Genomic DNA, 19820 nt, shown 5'->3' with positions numbered 1-19820 from the left:
GTTACAAAGCACAGAGTTAGTCACCAGTACTAGAAAATCATTTATTTATTTTCTACACTGCCCGTCACCCGAGGATCACAGGGTGATTTACAATATAATAAAAAAAAACAATCATACACAACATGGTAACAAACAAAAACAATATCCCCAGCCCGCCAGTTTAAAAGACCATAGTTTATTTAGTTAGCCAAAGGCCTGGGAGAAGACAGCCATCACTGAAGAGGCCCTGTCCTCCACTTCAAAAGGCAGAGACCCTGAGAGAAGAGACTCTCCAAGTGTCAGAAGACTGGAAAGATTAATATGGATGGAGTTGCCCTTTAAAGCTACCTAGGGCTTTAAAATGTTATATGCATTTTGAATTCTGATTGGAAACAAACTGGAAGCCAGGCAAGATCTTTTATAACTGGCCAAATATGTCCAAATCAGAAAGCCAACTTATGTACGGTACTGTATTTTTCCATGTATAACACGCCCCCTGTTTGTGGGGACTCCAAATTAAGAAAATGGGGGGAGATTGTCAAGAGTTGTCAAGGACCAATGCTGAAAATAGCAAGCAAAGCAAAAGCCGCCATTCGCCCGCCCAATTGACACAGGGGCAGCCAATCGACAACAGCCCTTGCCGCGGCCACCAATCAACCGCCCAATAGCCGCTGACAATCTCCTGCTCATGGCACTACCTGTGTATAACACGACCCCCAATTTTAAACATAATTTTTAAAGATGAAAACCTCATCTTATACACAGAAAAATACGGTAATTTCTAGTTGGCCCATAAAAAGGCATGCAGTGGGGAAGACTGAAAGCTACCTTCCTGACCTGACACCAGAGTCACTGTAGCTTATGTGAATCAAACTGGGCTGCATTGGCAGAGCCTATCCAGTACTCTTGCAGCCCCAACCTCTCTACTGCTCCCAGGCGAGTAAGCTGTAGCGAGGGCAGCTCCATAGCCCCACAGGCTGCCCCCACAGTTGCCCAATATTTAATGCATATTGCCATTAAATCTTTCAGGCTTTTAAATTATCTAGAATGTGGTTTTTTTAAAGTATGCACTGGTTGAGAGCAAAAGGTGCTGGCAAGTATCCTTATTATAAAGGCACTTGGACCAGATGTCATTATGGAAAACCAACCAATTACACACTGAATTTCTTTGTTTTCAATGAACTGAGAAGAGGGTAACATCCTAAAGAGAACAGAAAGTGGAAGCAAAAGGTTTTTACAGAGGCTGAAGTATAAGCTTCTAAACTTACCCCAATTATTTTACCAAACAGAACAGCAAAGGCAGGCGTGACGCCACCTCCAATGGCAGCAGCAATGATTCCAAACACTATAGAGCAGAATTCGGGCTTATTCAGGGCTAGAATTCTAGAATAAGGCACCTCAGGGAGCTTCTCTTCCTGTAAGAGACAAAATTCCAGTTGTCACCAGCGGGTGAGAACACTGAAGGGGGTAATGTAATTGCCTGGGCAATGAACCATGCTAGCAGAAGATTGCTGGGAAATTAGTATGAACTCAGAATGTACTAAATACGGAAACTTACTGAGCTATGCACACCCATTGATTGTCAGCAAAGTTTTAATTGCTCAAAAATGTGGATAAAACAAAGAGGAAAAATGGAACAAAAGGCCAACTCATGTCAAAATCTATCCAAAAGGGCACTGAAAAGTCAAACTGGATCAGTCATAATGAATGGCAACTTTAACGCATGAACCTTTCTGATGTATGATTTTTAGAAGAGCCTTTTAATTTAATTTTGATTTCTCATCATTTCATGTTTTGATGTAAGCCACTTAATTCTTCAGAAAAAAGGACATCAATGTTTAAAAATTAAAAAGTAAAAATAGAGAACATGAGTCTAACACAGCTACAGCCATCCTTGAAGTTTGTGGTTAGGAAGCAATATCACGAGTGTATCAAACCTCTTCCAAATTGCTTTGTCTATCAGTCAAGCCCAATTACCAAAACCACCAGAGAGATGTACGAAACTGCAATTTCAACCAATATGCCTTTTTCTACAGATATGGACATAGCTGTAATTTTATGTCAGGTTATATGAAGACAGACTCAAGCACACAAGTTTGTAGAAAATATTGCATGAAGTCATGAGGCAATTTTTTCAGACAAGCTATTTTTCACAAGATTGGTAGATACTGACAGAAGCATGACTATATTTCGGCATATTATTATTACTATTACAATAGATATATTAATTGCCTTTAAACCATCGTCTCAGGGAGATTTACTCAAAAGATTATTTAAAACAGTTAAAAACACAAATACATTTAAAACAAGAGTAGAACCTTAACAATTGGGCACTCATGGTAAAGACCCAGCTGGGAAAATCTATTCTCACCTTTGCAAAATGGATGCTTCCAGGAATGCTACACTGGGGCTGTGTTTTAAAAGTCTTCACTGGCTCCCAGTTCCATTTCCCCACTCTTAACTCCATCCCTTCTTCCACTTTGCCTACTGTGAAACAATATTTTGTTCATCTGTCAATACCAGGCATAGGCAAACTCGGCCCTCCAGATGTTTTTGGGGCTACAACTCCCATCATCCTTGACCACTGTTCCTGTTAGCTAGGGATGATGGGAGTTGTAGTCCCAACACATCTGGAGGGCCAAGTTTGCCTATGCCTGGTCAATACTCTATCTTTTGTTTGTTCTGCACAACTTTTTCTAAACCACTGGACTGTCTCCCGTTTCTGCAACCCCCCCCCCCATTTTTTCTTCCTGTGCATGAAGACAAATGCGACAGGGGAAGAAAACAAGAGAGCGCTCCCAGGGCATTCGTCACCTGACAAGCAAGTCTGTTTCCACAATGGAAAATGTAAAGTCTGCCCACCAGTGGATCTAAACAGTGGTTCACCTTATCTATTTTTTTCTGCATTTATCACTGCCTATTTAATAATAATGGAAACTTTCCACTGTTATAAGAGTCCTCCAGGAAGTGGGTGGATAAATTCCTGCTGGCACTGCGTGAACCCACCTCTGGCCTATGCTTCAAATTTGCAGAATTGCTTTGTTCAGAGTCCAGCCATGGAAAGCAAAGATACATTTGGACTGAATGTAGTGAAGGCATTTCCAGGTTGACTACTCATGTGCCAGAAAACCCTACATGTTAGACAGTCCCCGCCATACCAATGCTGGTTATGCATCAGCCAGGGAGCAGGCCCACCATCATTTAGGGGAAGAACATCCCCTCCTTGTTCCTTCACACATTCAAACTGACCCCTGTAGAGAGTTAATGAAAGATGATCTCTGAGTGATAGTGTCAGGGGCTGGGCAGAGGAGCAATGGTGGAGACTGACTCCCCAGTCTGACCCTTCCAGAGGGAGGGAGGTCAGAGCCCAGAGGAAGATGAGGGGGAAAGTTGGGAAATAATGGGAGAGAAGGAGCAGGCAGAGCTGGAGCAGAAGCTGGCTGACACGTTATCACTAGAAAGCATTCCAGACCCACCATCTCCCAGAACCCGGCGAGCCTTAAAAGTAGGAGAGCAAAGAGCTTGAAGACAGATGCCACTAATGGGTGTGATGCTGATGACGAATGAGGAAGTGGGGGAGAAGGGTGTGTGTAGAGATTTACTTGGGACAACGCCATTATCCGAGAGGCTGGGTTCCAAAGCCTCTCTCTGTAAATACTGAATAAAAAGCGGATGCTAAGAAACTTTTCCTTGTCTTTGTACGTTCCTGGCAACCAGCTGTAGAAGTTGCTTGCAGCTGCCTGACAGATAGAGACTTTATATTTAAACCTCAGCCAACATACATGCACCAATAAAAAGAATATGGATTATGGAGTTCATGAAAGCTGAAAGTGAACAGTAGTCAGGTCTAGCATGATGTATAAGAAACACAATGCACTACCATCTTAACAAAAATGGAATGTTCTGTTCTAAATTTTATGCTATTCTCACAAGGCATGTTAAGAATTAATCTTAGCACCAACCACTTTCTTCTTCTTCCCTTTCTTCTTCTTCCTCCTCTTCCTCTTCTTCCTGTCAGAGTATCTTTTCGTAGAAGCCCTACTGAGGCTGCGTTTACGGAAGCTTCCTCCCTTAGCTAATTCTGTGCCACCAACAGGATTTTCCAAGACACTGGCCTCCACGTCATTTAGATAATCATCCTCAGAGTCGTCATCATCTTCCTCAGTCTCAAAATCTGTTTCTTCTACTGTTTCATCGCTTTGATCATCTCCGCCATAGCACTAAGGTAAAAAGGAATTAGTCAAGAAAATTCATTACCCATGGAAAATATCAAGAGAAACGTATTTAATTACTATGTACAATGATCAAATCTCTGTACACAGAAAAGCATGTGGTGCATTCTGAAGTGGCGCAATTCCAGATTTTTTGGGTGGTGGTGTCATTTTTGGGTTCCATTCCAAAACTAGTTGCCCAAGAGATATTCAATAAGAGGATTCTAGCATAGTCTTTCTTTTCATACATGAAGGTGTTCCCCCTTTTTAAATGTGCAATGAGTTTTTGACAAAAGTATTTAAACAGGCTCTCACACTTCTGCTCTGAAACCTATGGAACTTTTACTACATGCTTTTCCTGAACATGTAGAGCACCCCTAACTGAAAAGTACTTGCCTATTTCTATCAATGAAAGTGGAATTAAAATAAATAAAACTACCCAGTACAGTAGTTCTCAGAAACAGACACAGACAGAAGTAAGCACCAGTTTAATCTGTAACTTTGCTTGGGTGTTATCTGGGCAGATGGGTAGAAATAACCGTTTAAAGGCTGAAGGCCACACTTACGCATGGTCAACTATGTCAACTGGGGCCCTATATCAAAGTTGGCATGACCAAATGATTGGGGGTTTTTTTAGCAAGAATTTTTGTGGGGTATTCTGAACATCACAGAATCATAGCAGGGGACTTATGAGAATCATCAGTAAAGAAGGGGGGAGAGGATTATTATTATTATGAAAAATGGACATTTGGGGGGCATAAGAAACATCTTAGTGTTGTGGAATTACAGTGGCTTTCAGCATTTGAGGCATAGGTTTTCAGGACCCACCTTATTTTTTATGGTTGTAAGCGTGAAGGACAGGAAATAACTAACTAACTAACTAACTAACTAACTAACTAACTAACTAACTAACTCCCATTTTTAAAAAAGACAATGGGGAGGGTCTGGCCCCTCTCTACAAAAAACCTCTTGCATGACTTGATACAACCCATAGGTCATGGGTTAGCCATCCCTGATATACAGTGGTACCTCGGGTTACATACGCTTCAGGTTACAGACACCGCTAACCCAGAAATATTACCTCAGGTTAAGAACTTCAGAATGAGAACAGAAATCGTGCAGTGGCAGCGTAGCAACAGCAGGAGACCCCGTTAGCTAAAGTGGTGCTTCAGGTTAAGAACAGTTTCAGGATAAGAATGGACCTCCGGAACGAATTAAGTTCTTAACCCGAGGTACCACTGTATATGAATTCTTTGTTATGTTACACTAGAGAAGCAAACAACATCTGGCAAAGACAAACATGTGCTGTTCCTCTTGAGTATCCCCATTTGTGTGCAAGTTAGCTTTTAACCACCACTGCTGTGCCCACCAAGGGTGAATGCTCAGCTGTTTCAAGCACCTTCATTCAACACAGGGAATATAATTGGGAGAAAAGGCAAACCCAAATGGTAGGTGCAATAGCATGATACAAACCTTACAAAAGTGGTCCATTGCAATGGTTTCGCTTCTTTGGCAACCTGCCATCTTTCCCAACACTCTTAACTCTGTGAAAAGGATCTCTAGTCTCTCACCTGCCTGCCACAAAGCCCTGCGTACTTCCATGCTTCACCTGGTCCAACCTCTTTCTCTGAGTTCCCATTATGCTGACCCATGGGTTTAGCATTATGTGTAAACTGGGCCACGATGGCTCATTACCTGCTGCATTACAAGCGCATAGTAGACTCCCTTATGTGCCATGAGCTCGTCATGGGTCCCCTGTTCAACAACGACACCTTTCTCAAAGCCAGCAATAATGTCGGCTGTCCTGATGGTGGAGAGTCTGTGAGCAATCACAATGGTGGTTCGCCCAGTTCTGGCCTTGAGGGGAAAAAAAAGAAAAGGGGTGGAAGAAGGCAAACATTTTTGTATACACAAACACAAGAAACATATACACAAGAAAGTTTGTTCATCTCACATCTGCACGCAGAAGGTCTAAAGGGAAGAGTCCCAGAGATTATTTATTTACTACCAATAACATACATCCAACAATTCTATTAATCACCTCTTCTATTTAACTAGATTTTATAGTTATAATTCATCTCTCACATTTGATTTCCATTCAATGTATTTTCAGCACATGATTAGACATATCATTATTGCTGTTTCCTCAACCGATTTAGCATTTCCTTTACAGATTTCACATTATCATCTAAGTGTTGGCTAAATTAACATGGTTAACACTACAGTACACCAAGTCTCACTGCTTTGGCATCTTGCATTTTTGTTTGTTTTTATTTAAATATTTTAAAATCACCCATAAGGGGGTGGGGAATCCAAGGTGCTATACAACCTAAAAACACAGTATAATAAAAACACTAAACATATAAGTAAAAGCTGGTTGGCAAAAGAATCTCAGGTTTGGAAGCTCTGTCTAAATAATATTTTTCAAGGGTTAAGGCATTTTCTTAAGGCCAAACTCTAACTGGCATAGGAGATGCCTCAAGGAACTTCAGTTTTTAAACTATAGCTCAGTTGGTTAAATTGTGGTGCTGATAGCACCAAGGTTGCAGGTTTGATCCCCCTATGGGACAGCTTAATATTTCTGCATTGCAGGGGGTTGGACTAGATGATCCTCAGGGTCCCTTCCAACTCTACGATTCTATGATAACAGACTATTTACCTTATCAAGTGCTGCTTGCACTATGGATTCACTTTGATTATCCAGAGCAGAGGTAGCTTCATCCAGCAACAGGATCTTGGGGTTCCTGGCTAGGGCACGAGCAATTGCTATACGTTGTTTCTGTCCCCCACTCAGCTGAGCTCCCCTTTCACCAACCATGGTGTCAAATTTCTGGGAAATTCAAAGCACAGAAATCAGACTGAATCACATTAGAGTTTCCACTCTTAGTTACAAACAAGAAAAGGTGATGCTGTGTAGAAGTAACACTCTACAGCCCAACACAAAACATTCAGTAATGTTCAGCAAAGGAGCTTTCGTTTCTGTTTTTAGGGTATCATACCTCATGAGCATGGGTAGGCAAACTAAGGCCCGGGGGCCGGATCCAGCCCAATCGCCTTCTAAATCCGGCCCGTGGACGGTCCGGGAATCAGTGTGTTTTTACATTAGTAGAATGTGTCCTTTTATTTGGAATGCATCTCTGGGTTATTTGTGGGGCATAGGAATTAATTCTCCCCCCCCTTCAAAATATAGTCCAGCCCCACACAAGGTCTGAGGGACAGTGGACTGGCCCCCTGCTGAAAAAGTTTGCTGACCCCTGCTCATGAGCATAAGGACTTATTACTTGCAGCACAGATGGTGCTAATAACAGATTTATCTGTAAATATCTGGGACGCGGGTGGTGCTGTTGGGTTAAACCACTGAGCCTAGGGCTTGCCGATCAGAATGTTGGTGGTTCAAATCCCCGTGACGGGGTGAGCTCCCGTTGCTCGGTCCCTGCTCCTGCCAACCTAGCAGTTCGAAAGCATGAAGTGCAAGTAGATAAATAGGTATTGTTCTGGCGGGAAGGCAAACGGCGTTTCCGTACACTACTCTGGTTCGCCAGAAGCGGCCTAGTCATGCTGGCCACATGACCTGGAAGCTGTACGCCGGCTCCCTTGGCCAATAAAGTGAGATGAGCGCCACAACCCCAGAGTCGTCCACGACTGGACCTAATGGTCAGGGGTCCCTTTACCTTTATATCAGGGTCAGAAAACTTTTTTTTAAAATAGATTTTTATTGAGATTTTAAAAGTTACATGAATAAAAAAATAGCAAAAAACACACACCCAATTAAACAAATAAGAAAACAAAACAATACATAAAAACAAGTCACATCAAAGAAAAAAACAAAAAAGGAAAACAGACAAAAAGGGGAAAAAATGCATACAATCAAAAAAAGAACAAATCAAACCTTTACATAACTTTCTTTCTTTAGCTTATTTCCTTGACCTCCTCACACCTCCCCTCTTTGTGTTCTGGTTCAGTTAGATATTTCAGCAAATCCTTCATCTTTGTTTTTATCCTAATAATTTATCTTAAAATACTGTAATTTTACATTCTCTTCTTTCAACAATTAACCATCCATTTTTACTTTATTTAATCTTATTTCTCATTAAAACTAATATATTTAAACTTCATCTCTTAAGACATTTCCCCTAGGGTCATAAAATTTTCATTCCACGATTTTTCCATTTCTCATTAAATTTTTTTAAATCTCCATATATACACTTTAAATTCCCAATTTTCTTCCACCGTCTCCCCTCCCCGGTCTCGGCCCCTGCCGTCACTTCCATCAACCCCCAACAGTCCATCAACCTGGAGATCTTATATCCAAGGCTCTTAACTCTTCTTCACGTCCCTTCTGCCGATCTTCTTGATAATCTTTGGTGCTAAAAAGCAGATCTCGGGGGAGCTCCAACCCAACGATGCTTATATTCCTTCTTGACAAGTCTGCCAGATTTCCATAGTTAAGGCTAGGGCCCATAAAGTATTCCGAATCTTGTTTCACAATTCTTCCAAGTCCAAAGGCCCCAAAAGCTCCAATCTCCTCCTGGCTCAAATTCATATCCCAAAAGTCATTTGACCCCTGCATAAGGGGATCTCTCCACCTTTCCTTTTCCAAATCAGGCCAGGCTCCCATCTTCAAAAACTGGCTTCTCCTAATTACAGTCATATAAGGCCTCAACTTGTAATCCTCCATTTGCCTCTGTAGGGTTAAGGCTCCCCCTTGTGTTGCTTTATACTCAACAACAGCAACTTTCTCCTTCTCTGGTTCATCAATTTGTTCAGTTAAGAAAGATTCCTGTGCCGGGTTCTTGTCAACTTCTATGCTGATGCCCACTTTTGTTCCCAAAATATCAATATTAGTAGCCATGACATCTATCTGTTTATGCAGCTTTCCCAACAGATAAATTGTCCTATTCAGTACAGACACTACTTCTTCCTTAGCCGACATTCTTAAGATGTTCAAGGTCAGAACTGGTTTCTCACAGTCTTTATCTTAAGGCCAATTTCCCAGCTGCACTCTTGTAACAATGTCCCAAAACTCCCTCTAGAGGAAGACAGTCTCCATTTGTCAATCCTTTCCAGCACAATTCCAGAAGTAAATTAGTAACAGTTTCCAGTTACCTTTTCTTCTTTTTAAGCGCAGAAGCGGACAATGGAAACAATATCTTTCTTTTAAAGCTAGCTGTCAAATTTGTCCTGTTTACCATCGATGGACTTTTTGCAAACCGTTCCCAGGTTCAGAGACGTGGTGCTTCGATTTTTAATTTTTCACCTTCTCCTGCAGGTTCACTTGATCAAAATTCCCCCCCTCTTCCCCTACTTCCGGGGGGGGGGGTAATAGTTTCAATCAGTGGAGTTTTAATCCTTTACGTAAGACTTTCCAAGACCTTAGTTAGCAACTACTTTGCTTCAGTCTATTTACAGAGAGGGAAGGTGGACTTCCTGTTTGAACCTTCCCTGTTTGGTGCCAAATTAAATTCTTTAAAAGCTCAATTTCCCGTTCTACTCACGGGTTGTTTAAAATCCAATTGTACATAGGAAAAAAGTCAGCGCTCTCCGACAGCAGCAATGCGGCTTCACTCCGTGAAAGAAGCGGTCGATTCAAAGCACCATGCCTCTCACCCCACATCGCTCCGGATTCTCGATGCCGGGTCTCCCCGTGAGTAGGGGGGGCGCAAAAGGTGCCAGCCGAATCCCAGGTTCACAGGCTTCTTCTGCCTGTGATTTCTAAGGGTCTCCGCCTTCGCCGTGGCGGCCAGACCCTGTTTTTCACGGAGCCAGTTTCTCCCGATTGGAGGAGCTCCGCTATTGCCGGAGGCGCTAACCCGGAAGTCTCAATTCCTGGAAACTTTCCCAATGGAGAGAAGAAGGGGCGAAAGTGCTATATTGGCACTCCAGTAATAAAACAGGTTTCTTCATTTGTGTGAACAGTCTAAATAATTTGGTTAGCTATTCACATTGGATTCACCAGTGTGTCCTGTAAGATTGAATATGCCATTTGCTAAGAATAAGTTTTTCTGTTATCAAAAGGAAGCAAAGGATTGGTTGACTGGAGCCATCTCAATGATTAACCACAGTTAAACAATGACTCATCTAAGCCACACATTTGAAGAGGACTGGATATCCAGAAAATATAGGAACAAAGAATTTGACTTAAGAAGCTTTCTGAAGCATATCTGTGATAATAATGAATATGCATGCAATCAGTAATTTAACAGTTTGCCTATAGAATCTGCGTAAGCCAAAGGTCGTTCCAGCAAAGAAAAAGAGAGAAAATGGTGGCCATTATTAAAGAAACACTTTAATTACAAGTATGCATTGTTTCATGAGTAATGAGTCTAAGAGAAGTGACTCAGAATTTGGAAAGGGAACAGGAAGTGTGGGAGAGGATGCTCTTCCTTATCTCAGCTTGCTGAGATTAGACTCGTATGAGCACATCTAAAATTGAAGAAAGATTATTGAAATCAGTATAGTACTTTTGAAGCTTTGGTTGTTGTTTACATGTAAAAGCTCTGCTGGTGAGGTTTTGCAGAGCAGCAGGGCACTGCCCCATCTGCAGCTCAAGGTATTTGTGGCCAAGGGGGTGTGTGTGAGAGAAAATAGCTGCTTACCCGGCTCTAGGTGGGCAGTGGTTGTGGCCCCTCGCGGGTTACCCTCCATTCCCAGAATAGTGAGGAATCACCTCCCAGCAGCCAGCCATTGTAAATTCCCCGGACAACCACACTGCAGGGCAGGACAGCCCGCCAAGACTCAAGATTAAACTGCCAATGGTTGGGCTCGATCATGCGATGGCAGCAAGAATGGTTCCTGGACTGACTTGGTTTTCCCCCCAAATGCCCTGTTTTGGACTGGTGACAGGAGGCCAGTTTAGCTTCAGAGCTGAGCAGAGGGGCATTTCCACTCACTCCAGTGCCCCCGCCCCCCACAGCCAGATGTACAGCTATGTTGTTGTTTTAAAAAAGAAAAATTCTTTGTCCATCTACTGGAGTGAAAAACAATTAGCAATACAGTCATACCTCTTGTTACATTCGGTTCAGGTTACGTCTTTTCAGGTTGCGTACCACAGCGACCCGGAAGTACCAGAAATGATTACTTCTGGGTTTTGCAGCTTGTGCATGCGCAGACGCGCAAAATGACATCATGTGCATGCGCAGAAGCGGTGAATCACAATCCGCGTGTGTGCAGATGCGGGTTGCATTCTGTTCAGGTTGCGAACAGGGCTCTGGAACGGATCCCGTTCGCAACCAGAGGTACCACTGTACAGTCGTACCTTGGTTCTTGAACAGAATGCATTCCGGGAATCTGTTTGACTCCCAAAACTGTTCAAAAACCAAGGTGCGTCTTCCAATTGGCTGCAGGAACATCCTGCAGCCAATCAGAAGACATAGCAGACGGAACACTCACTTCCAGGTTTCAATTGTTCAGGAGCCGATTTGTTCAGGAGTCAAGGCGTTTGAGATCCAAGGTACGACTGTAGTTTAAAAGCTGACACGTGTAAATCCTTGCACATGTAGGAACGAAGTTCTCCAGATCGTAACAGAGAATGTGACAGTTCAGGTACTCACATCAGGAAGTTTGGATATGAAGTCGTAAGCATTAGCTTCTTTTGCTGCTTGCTCAATATCAGCATCAGTAACATCCTCTCTGCCGTAGCGGATGTTGCCTGCTATCGTAGTAGCAAACAATACGGGTTCCTGGCTTACAATGCCAATGTTTTCTCTCATCCACTTGAGATTGAGTGTCCGGATATCATGTCCATCTATGGTTATCTGGGATAAAGATGTAGCAATTTGTAAGAGGTCACAAAAGCAGGTTTTAAAATGGGTGTAGTTAATAGCTACATTCAGATAAAATTTCTTAGATAACTTGTAACTTTACAGATGATGCAGGGATAAATATACTTCAATAAGCTATAGTTTTCCATTATATCTGAACCACAAAACTGTGGTTATTTGCTTTTAAAGAAGTCTGGATATGAAACTATGATTTAAAATTGGCTTCAGATCCAGACTTGTTTGGAAACCACTGACCACAGTTTCCTGGTTCGAGCATAACAGATGACTTCTCGGTTTGTTTACTCAATTGCAAAGGGAGGGTGAAGAGGGGAAATGATGTTTGTTCATATCTTATTATGATTGCTTGAATGCAGCCTATTTCATTAAGGGAAAAGCAAGCTAAAATGTTGACACATATGTACATACATACTTGCCCTGGCCAAATCTTATGAACCTTCTTAATATGATTTTTTTGTATTTAGGCAATTAGTTTCAATAAGAATAGCATACTGTATTATTGACTTGAGACTACAGTAGGTCATGAAGGTAAGAAAGGGCAACAAAATCAAAAAGAGGACAAGGCATTGCTAAGAAAAGCAAAAACTACAAATTGGGAGTTGGAAGTGGGATTAGATAAAGCCAGAGACAATTTAGAATAACTTCAGCAAGAAATATGCAAGAGTAATTCAGTTCTGATCCAATAATATAAAGGTAGCATTCAGGCTGGGTGCTAATCAAATATGGAGAATATTTCTAAGTTACATTATGGTCAAGTTTATTAGCTTATGAGAATAAGAGGCCATTAACTATTTTAACTAGGTGGGTGAAAAATTATCAACCGAAGGCCATGATACTGAAATATTATCTATATCCATACTGATGTTCTTATTAAACATAGGGAGTTTAAATTTCTAAGATATCGATTAAGGAATAAAAAAATTAAATAGAGATGGGGCATTCTGTTTAGACTTTCAATAAGGACAATGACTGAAAGTTAAAACTATTGAAGAGCTACATGAGATGGAATGGAATCTTAAGTTGACATTTTCAAAGGTGGAAAATAATCCAAATTCATGGCCCAAAACTAAAGATGGAGATCAGACAGCAGAAAGAGTAAATGTCAAGGATTGAGGGAAGGAACCAGCTTCAGATAAGGGCACAACAGATTTGGGCAAAGAAGAACGTCAAGTAAAGGAAGGCCAAATAATCAAATAATTCAGAGACTAATTTTAACTAAGATTAATTTTAACAAAAGTATTATCTGTGTAGAGTATAATATCAAAAATATAGTCATGTATGTATACATGTATAATATCTATAAATGAAAATGTTAATACTATTTTTTTTTGGGGGGGGGGGAATCATTTGAGACCATTTTTATTCTGTTGAAATAATATATAAACTAAATGACCAGAAGCAGGAAGCACAGACTAAGAATTGCTCTTAAATTTAGTGAAAGTATTTAAAATGGGATTACTTAACACAGTGGCAAAAGCACAGATGAATCTCTTACAGCAATGACTTCCAACCAAATATTTCAGTGCTTTTTCATATAGCAAGCTGCAACTTGTGACATTGAAAATTGAACAGCTATGGTCCCGTCAAATCATACCTCTCCTTCAGCAGGATCGTAGAATCTCTGCAATAGCTGAATTGTAGTGCTTTTCCCACAGCCACTGGAACCGACAAGAGCAATAGTTTTCCCAGGCTCAATTTTTAAGCTCAGACCTTTGAGAATCTAGAATTATTCACAAACATTTAAACATTTAAAACACAATGAAATAAAACAACAACAACCCAGAGATCACAGAGACCTTCAGGGTGATTTGATCGATGAACAACATCCTAAAAATGCAACATGTTAACAGAGACATGGTTGCTGTATCTGAAAAACACACGTTGTGTTCTGAATGCAAACACTTGATTTAGTTGCTCATCTTTTTATTTTGTTAAACAACAGCAATCCTGGTGATATATTTTAACAAAACCTATCAGCACTTATTTGGACACGCAGTAAATTTTAAAGCACATTCCTTAAATACCCGAAACTACCAAAAAGGAAAAAAAGAAAAAAGAAAAGCTTACTTGAGTATCAGGCCTTGAGGGATAGCTGAAACAGATGTCTTTGAATTCAATCTCTCCTCGCAGTTTGTCTGGCCTGAACCCCTCACTGGAACTGCTATCTATGGGGCGCGGCTGGAAAGGAAATTGGAAGTAAGATACATTTCTGTAACTGTGGCATAACACAGGCATGTTCTTCATTTTATGTCTAATGATAAACAAACAGGCCATTTCACTCTTTAAAGTACTGCATGACTCTCTTTTCTTCCAAAAGGGCTGTATTTCTGGAAACCAGAATTGCCATTTCAGATGGCGGGGAGCAGGATTCACAATGAAGTTCAAAGATCACAACTTGCATAATATACTTATGAAAAATAAAGTGGCAAAACAGCCGGTTTGCTGCAGCTACTTTATTTTAACACCTCATAAATAAATATATGAGTGCTCCTGAGGAATGAAGGGACACGGGTGGCACTGTGGGTTAAACCACAGAGCCTAGGACTTGCCGATCAGAAGGTCAGCGATTCGAATCCCTGCGACGGGGTGAGCTCCCGTTGCTTGGTGCCTGCTCCTGCCAACCTAGCAGTTCGAAAGCACATCAAAGTGCAAGTAGATCAATAGGTACCGCTCCGGCGGGAAGGTCAACGGCATTTCCGTGCGCTGCTCTGGTTCACCAGAAGCGGCTTAGTCATGCTGGCCACATTACCCAGAAGCTGTACGCCGGCTCCCTCAGCCAATAAAGCGAGATGAGCGCCACAACCCCAGAGTCGGTCACGACTGGACCTAATGGTCAGGGGTACCTTTACCTTTACCTTTTACCTGAGGAATGATTATTTGTGGGCTAAAGTACAAGGCTGAGGTGATTCCTTTCTTGTTAGCATGGTGTAGTGGTTAGAGTTTTGGATTAAGACTGGGGAGGCCCATGTTCAAATCCGCACTTGGCCATGAAGCTCACTGGCTGACCTTGGGGCAGTCATTTTCTCTCAGACTGGCCTACCCCAAAGAGTTGTTGTGAAGATAAAAACTGTATTTTGTGAGAATTGTGCATTAGGGCGGTTCATAAAAAACTTTTTTTAAAAAAATGCCTGCTCCAAAGCTCTTATCTTACTACACTAGGGATTATATAGCTATATCTGAAATTTCATGCATATCAGTTAATATCTTGACACTGCTGCAATGAATTGAAATTTCAGCCTTCACGACATAGGAAAATGGCCAAGTAAAAAGCTATTTTTGTGGAGGTGGGTCAAGATATTAACTGATATGCATGAAATTTCAGCTATAGCTATATAATCCCTAGTGTAGTAAGATAAGAGCTTTGGAGCAGGCATTTTTTTTTAAAAAAAGTTTTTAATGAACCGCCTTATTGTGTATGCCAGTTTGACATAGCTGTCAACGTTTCCCTTTTTTAAGGGAAATTCCCTTATTCTGAATAGGATTCCTCGCAAGAGAAGGGAAAAGTTGACAGCTATGCAATTTGAGGTGCTTCCAGGAATGCCCCCACCAGTAGCTTGGCTATCCAAATTGCAGTGAGCAGCAAGAAGGCGGCAAATGTAGAATGCTGTTGCTCACTTTCCTTCCCGGTGCTGAGTGTTGCTGCCAGTTCCTGAAAGGGGCAAGGAGCTCAGCACAGCAGCAGAAGTGTTACTGTATATTGCTGCTGAGTTCCCTGTGTCTCACTCCTCTCTCTTAGAAATCAGCAGTGATGCTTGGCATTGGGAAGGTTGAGCCAGCAATGCCATCCTACCTGAGCCACCTTGTTGACCATTGCGTTTCTCGAGCCCTGAGAATTTCTCAGTGCTATAGTTGCCCACAATCCATCTGTAAACACATCATTAAATCTTGTTATCCCACATGTCGCCCAAACTGGTTGCATTTTTTTCTGTTTTAAAGCCATAACTATAAAGGGATAGTAATGGGTTTGTTTGTTTGTTTTAAAATCCATTTTTTCCCATATTTGCAATGCTAATTCAAGAAATGGCTTAGGATAATTCATAACCTTCTATAAGAGCCTGTGTGATACTAAGGTAATTAGTTAATTAGATGATTACAGCAGTCATATTATACATCCCAGCCAATAAATACCTTCCTGATAATACTAAAGACTTCATAGGCTGCTCCTCGAGCATTGGCCACACTCTCCAAATTTGGGGATGCTTGTCCAATGGAAAATGCACCAACAATCACAGAAAAGAACACCTACAGTGAAGAAATGGTTGAAATAATTAGCATTTGAAAACTAGGGATTTGCTATCAGTTAATGCAGTACCACAACAATTACAACTGCAATTCTATGCCTGGAAGTAAACCTCACTGAACACATGCAACTTACCTCCAAGTTAACATGACTTTTTAATTTTGTTTACAGCAGAATCACTTTTACAAACATTTCTCCCCTCTCTCAAGTTTTTTCACCTATTAAAAAACCTCCTATGTAGTCTAGTTATTGTGTCCAATGGAAACAGCAGTTAAATTGCTCAGTCTGTAGCGCACGTGACTTGAACTCAGGGCCATGGGTTCAAAACCCACACTGGGCAAAAGGATTCCTGCATTGCAAGGGGGTTGGACAAGATGACCCTCGCGTTCCCTTCCAACTCTACAATTCTGTGATTCTAAGAGTGCATAGTATGGTTATTTCTGCAAACAGGTGGAGCGGTTGATTGACTTAGCTCTGATAGAGGCACCTCTGTCTCGATTATTTTATCAAGAGGTGCCACTTCAGGGAGGAAATCTGTGCAGGGTAGGATTTTGTGTACAGATTGCCTTGCTGGATGTTATGTGCATCAACAAGAAAACAGGTCAAATTATGCATATTGTGATGGTAGATAAGGTTCATACACAGAGAGATTTAGTTAGGTAATGTTAGATTCTGGGCTTAATGGTATTCCCTCTTTAGGTTGCAATGGGTTTATTGGGTTATTGCGTTTGGTTTGATTTTCTGTGTTGTGGTATTGTTGTGAACCACCCTGAGACCTCCAATTATAGGACAGTGTATAAGTTGAATAAATAAATGATGATGATGAACTAAGCCAAGAGAAGAGTACTAGACTTCTGCCCTAATGTCCTTGCCCAATGGCACATACATATACACTTAAACAAACCGTGAATGTTGGAAATTACCGCTTCCAGTATCCACACAGCACCGGTTTGATACGAAGTCCATTACTGCATATACTGATCTGCAGATCAAGATAATATGTGCAGAACCAGGTAGCAAGGCTTCTGTGGGTTGGGCGCAAATCTCCAACGCAGCCTCTACTTATAAGTTCAGAGCAGTGGCGTCACAATGGGGGGGGCACTGCACCCTGGGTTCCATGGCTTGGGTGGGGTGACAAGAAGGCACCCCACGGGTGCATGTGGAGGATCCTCCGTTCATGGCTGCAGCCGCGAGCAGAGGATCCCGGTGCTGGCGGCAAACGGCCATGTACAGTGCATGTGCGGCATCACGACGGAGGGATCCCGGCACCGTCCGTATGGCGCTGGAGCGGTGCCGCCACCGGCAAACCGCTATGTACAGCGCATGTGCAGCATTGCTGTGTATGGCGCATGCTTCCTACGTAACAACGCCGCACATGCACCCTATGTAGCGACGCCCCGCCCGGGGTGTCACGACGCCTTCGTTCGCCCCTGGTTCAGAGATCATTTTTTTAAAAGTCTGCATTCAGCAGGACAACTGACTTACAATTAATACTTTCCCGATGTTGTAGTTTTCTTTCTCCTCCAGTGTGAGCTTGGTTCCATACCAAAAGGCAAGTGCATAGCATCCATAAATGAAAAACTGGGAGACACCCATAGAGACATTGGTGGTGATGCTCTTTTTCATTCCAACAACCCTAGCGTCCTCTAGGTTTGCATCATACCTGAAAACAAACCGCCAAATGTGATTATTTAAGGTATTTCCTACTCAGTTCTGCTTCCATACAGGCAAGTACTCATTGCCATTTATCTCTACAAACAAACCCCATACTGCTCAAATCTTCTGAGGCTGCTAGAACCACACTGGATTTTTCCTATCTGAAGGTGTAACCCACTGTTTTAACAAGAAATGTCGTGAGAAAAGCAGGCATGTTTCATCCTGTGATGCCCCTTGGTTGTAGGCAGACGTTCGAAGAACATAGTTCACACTGGCTTACAAACCTGTTTCCATCAGCCATGTTGGATGGGCAGAATTATAGCTTAATCTCCACCTGAACATGCGCAACAATACACATGTTGGGTTCTACACTAATCTGGAGGGATGCTTTCAGTTGCTGATCTCTAATGCTCTCAAAAAACGCCTGTTTCAGCTTCTTCAGAAAAGGAACAAATGTACCTTCTAAATAGCTTTCCAATTACGCTTATTGTTAGAAGCGGCCTTACCTGGCTGTAGCTTTCGCCTGCCCATTAAAAGCAACAACAGTCCTGATGGCCGACAATATTTCTTCTGCCACAGCACCTGCCTTAGCATAGGCTGACAGTTCTTTAGTAGTCAACACCGACAGGAGCTGGAATATGTAAAAAATGAAATGAAAAATGAAGTTGTTTCACAGAACAACCCAATAAACTCATAGAACTATCTATGTGACAGGAAACGGGGACGGGTCTTTTATTCATAGGCAGTATTTCAATTCTAGCTCTGAACGACCCCTGGTTTACACCAGAGTAAGGAACATGTTTTAGCTCATGGACTGCATTGTCTTATAGGCAACCATCGGCAGGGCTGCATGCCAGTGATGGGCTGCAGGCCAGAGGCAAAAGTGAGTAACAGATCCTGCAAAACTCTCTTCACCCAGGCAAGCAAGATGCATAAGTATAGTTCAAGGGCACTTTCCAGGCATGCAGAAACACTTGAGGTGGTCAAGGAGCAGAGTGGTGAGGCAAGGAGCCTGGGCAGAGTCCCAAGGCCCAGAGAAAGCCCCAGAGGGCTGCATTAGGCCCTAGGCCTTAGGTTCCTCACCTGTTTTGCACCAACAAAATGGGTTACTTGTGCAGACAGTTCTCCTGCATGAGAGACTTTTCTTGATTATATAATAAAGCTGATTATATGGGTTTTAGCAAAATGACTAAAATACTACTTTAAAAATGTATGTGCTGAAAGACTGGAAACTCCTTATAGACTTTTTGAGTGACAAAGAATACGAACTTATGATATCTGGGTTTGAGGATTGAAGAAAATATTGCTTTTATAGAAAGCTGAACTGATGGGTGCTATCTTGGAGAGGATGTTTTGAATAATTTTCTACATAAGGCTGACAGACGAAGAATAAGAAGTTCTCTTTTCCCTTCCCTTTTCTTTTTTCTTTCTTTCCCTTCCCCCCTCCTGGTTTATGTTTTTAGATTATTTTATCTTTGATTAAACAGTATTGGATATTAACCTCTGTACATTTTCTTTCAAACATTAATAAAATTTATTTTTAAAAATGTTTGTGTTAAAAAGGTTGCTGCTTTTCTTTCAAACAATGAATTCAGCTACGTCTTTGTGTGGGGATGCAGGGAAATGAGGCTGTATCTGTCCAGTTCCTTTCCATAGCTATTTAATTATAGCCATTGGAATCTCCAATTATAAGGCATATGTGCCTTATCAATTAGCACTAATTACAGGAGGCTCAGATGTGGGTTGGGTAGATTTATTATTCATTATTATGTACTTATCCCACCCCTTCCTCTCAGGACCCCTGAATGGTATACATGGACCCTGCTATAGGTCAGGCTGAGAGAAAATGGTTTGCCCAAACTTCCCCCATAAGATTTATGGTCACGCAGCAACTTAAGCCCAATCTCTCTGGTCTATGTCCAACTTTCTAACCACACTACCTCTCTCCTACAAATG

At 41.8% G+C, this 19820-nt stretch overlaps 1 protein-coding gene across 4 annotated transcripts in view; it reads right to left on the bottom strand.

The window, feature by feature from the left end:
- The window catches only part of ABCB5 (ATP binding cassette subfamily B member 5), a 44204-nt gene that overhangs the window by 10999 nt on the left and 13385 nt on the right, over positions 1–19820 (bottom strand). For all 4 annotated transcript variants that reach the window (XM_081881882.1, XM_081881883.1, XM_081881884.1 and 1 more), the window contains 10 exons: positions 18371–18495; positions 17694–17871; positions 16097–16210; positions 14036–14146; positions 13563–13688; positions 11741–11944; positions 6850–7020; positions 5886–6047; positions 3942–4199; positions 1248–1394 (listed from right to left, as the gene is read on the bottom strand). In XM_081881882.1, coding sequence (XP_081738008.1) covers positions 1248–1394; positions 3942–4199; positions 5886–6047; positions 6850–7020; positions 11741–11944; positions 13563–13688; positions 14036–14146; positions 16097–16210; positions 17694–17871; positions 18371–18495 — 1596 coding nt within the window. The remainder of the gene's footprint in view (positions 1–1247; positions 1395–3941; positions 4200–5885; positions 6048–6849; positions 7021–11740; positions 11945–13562; positions 13689–14035; positions 14147–16096; positions 16211–17693; positions 17872–18370; positions 18496–19820) is intronic.

This window comes from Podarcis erhardii (assembly GCF_964252035.2).
Source record: "Podarcis erhardii genome assembly, chromosome: 12".
In the NCBI taxonomy this organism is placed as follows: domain Eukaryota; kingdom Metazoa; phylum Chordata; class Lepidosauria; order Squamata; family Lacertidae; genus Podarcis; species Podarcis erhardii.
This window is presented reverse-complemented; position numbering and strand designations above follow the sequence as displayed.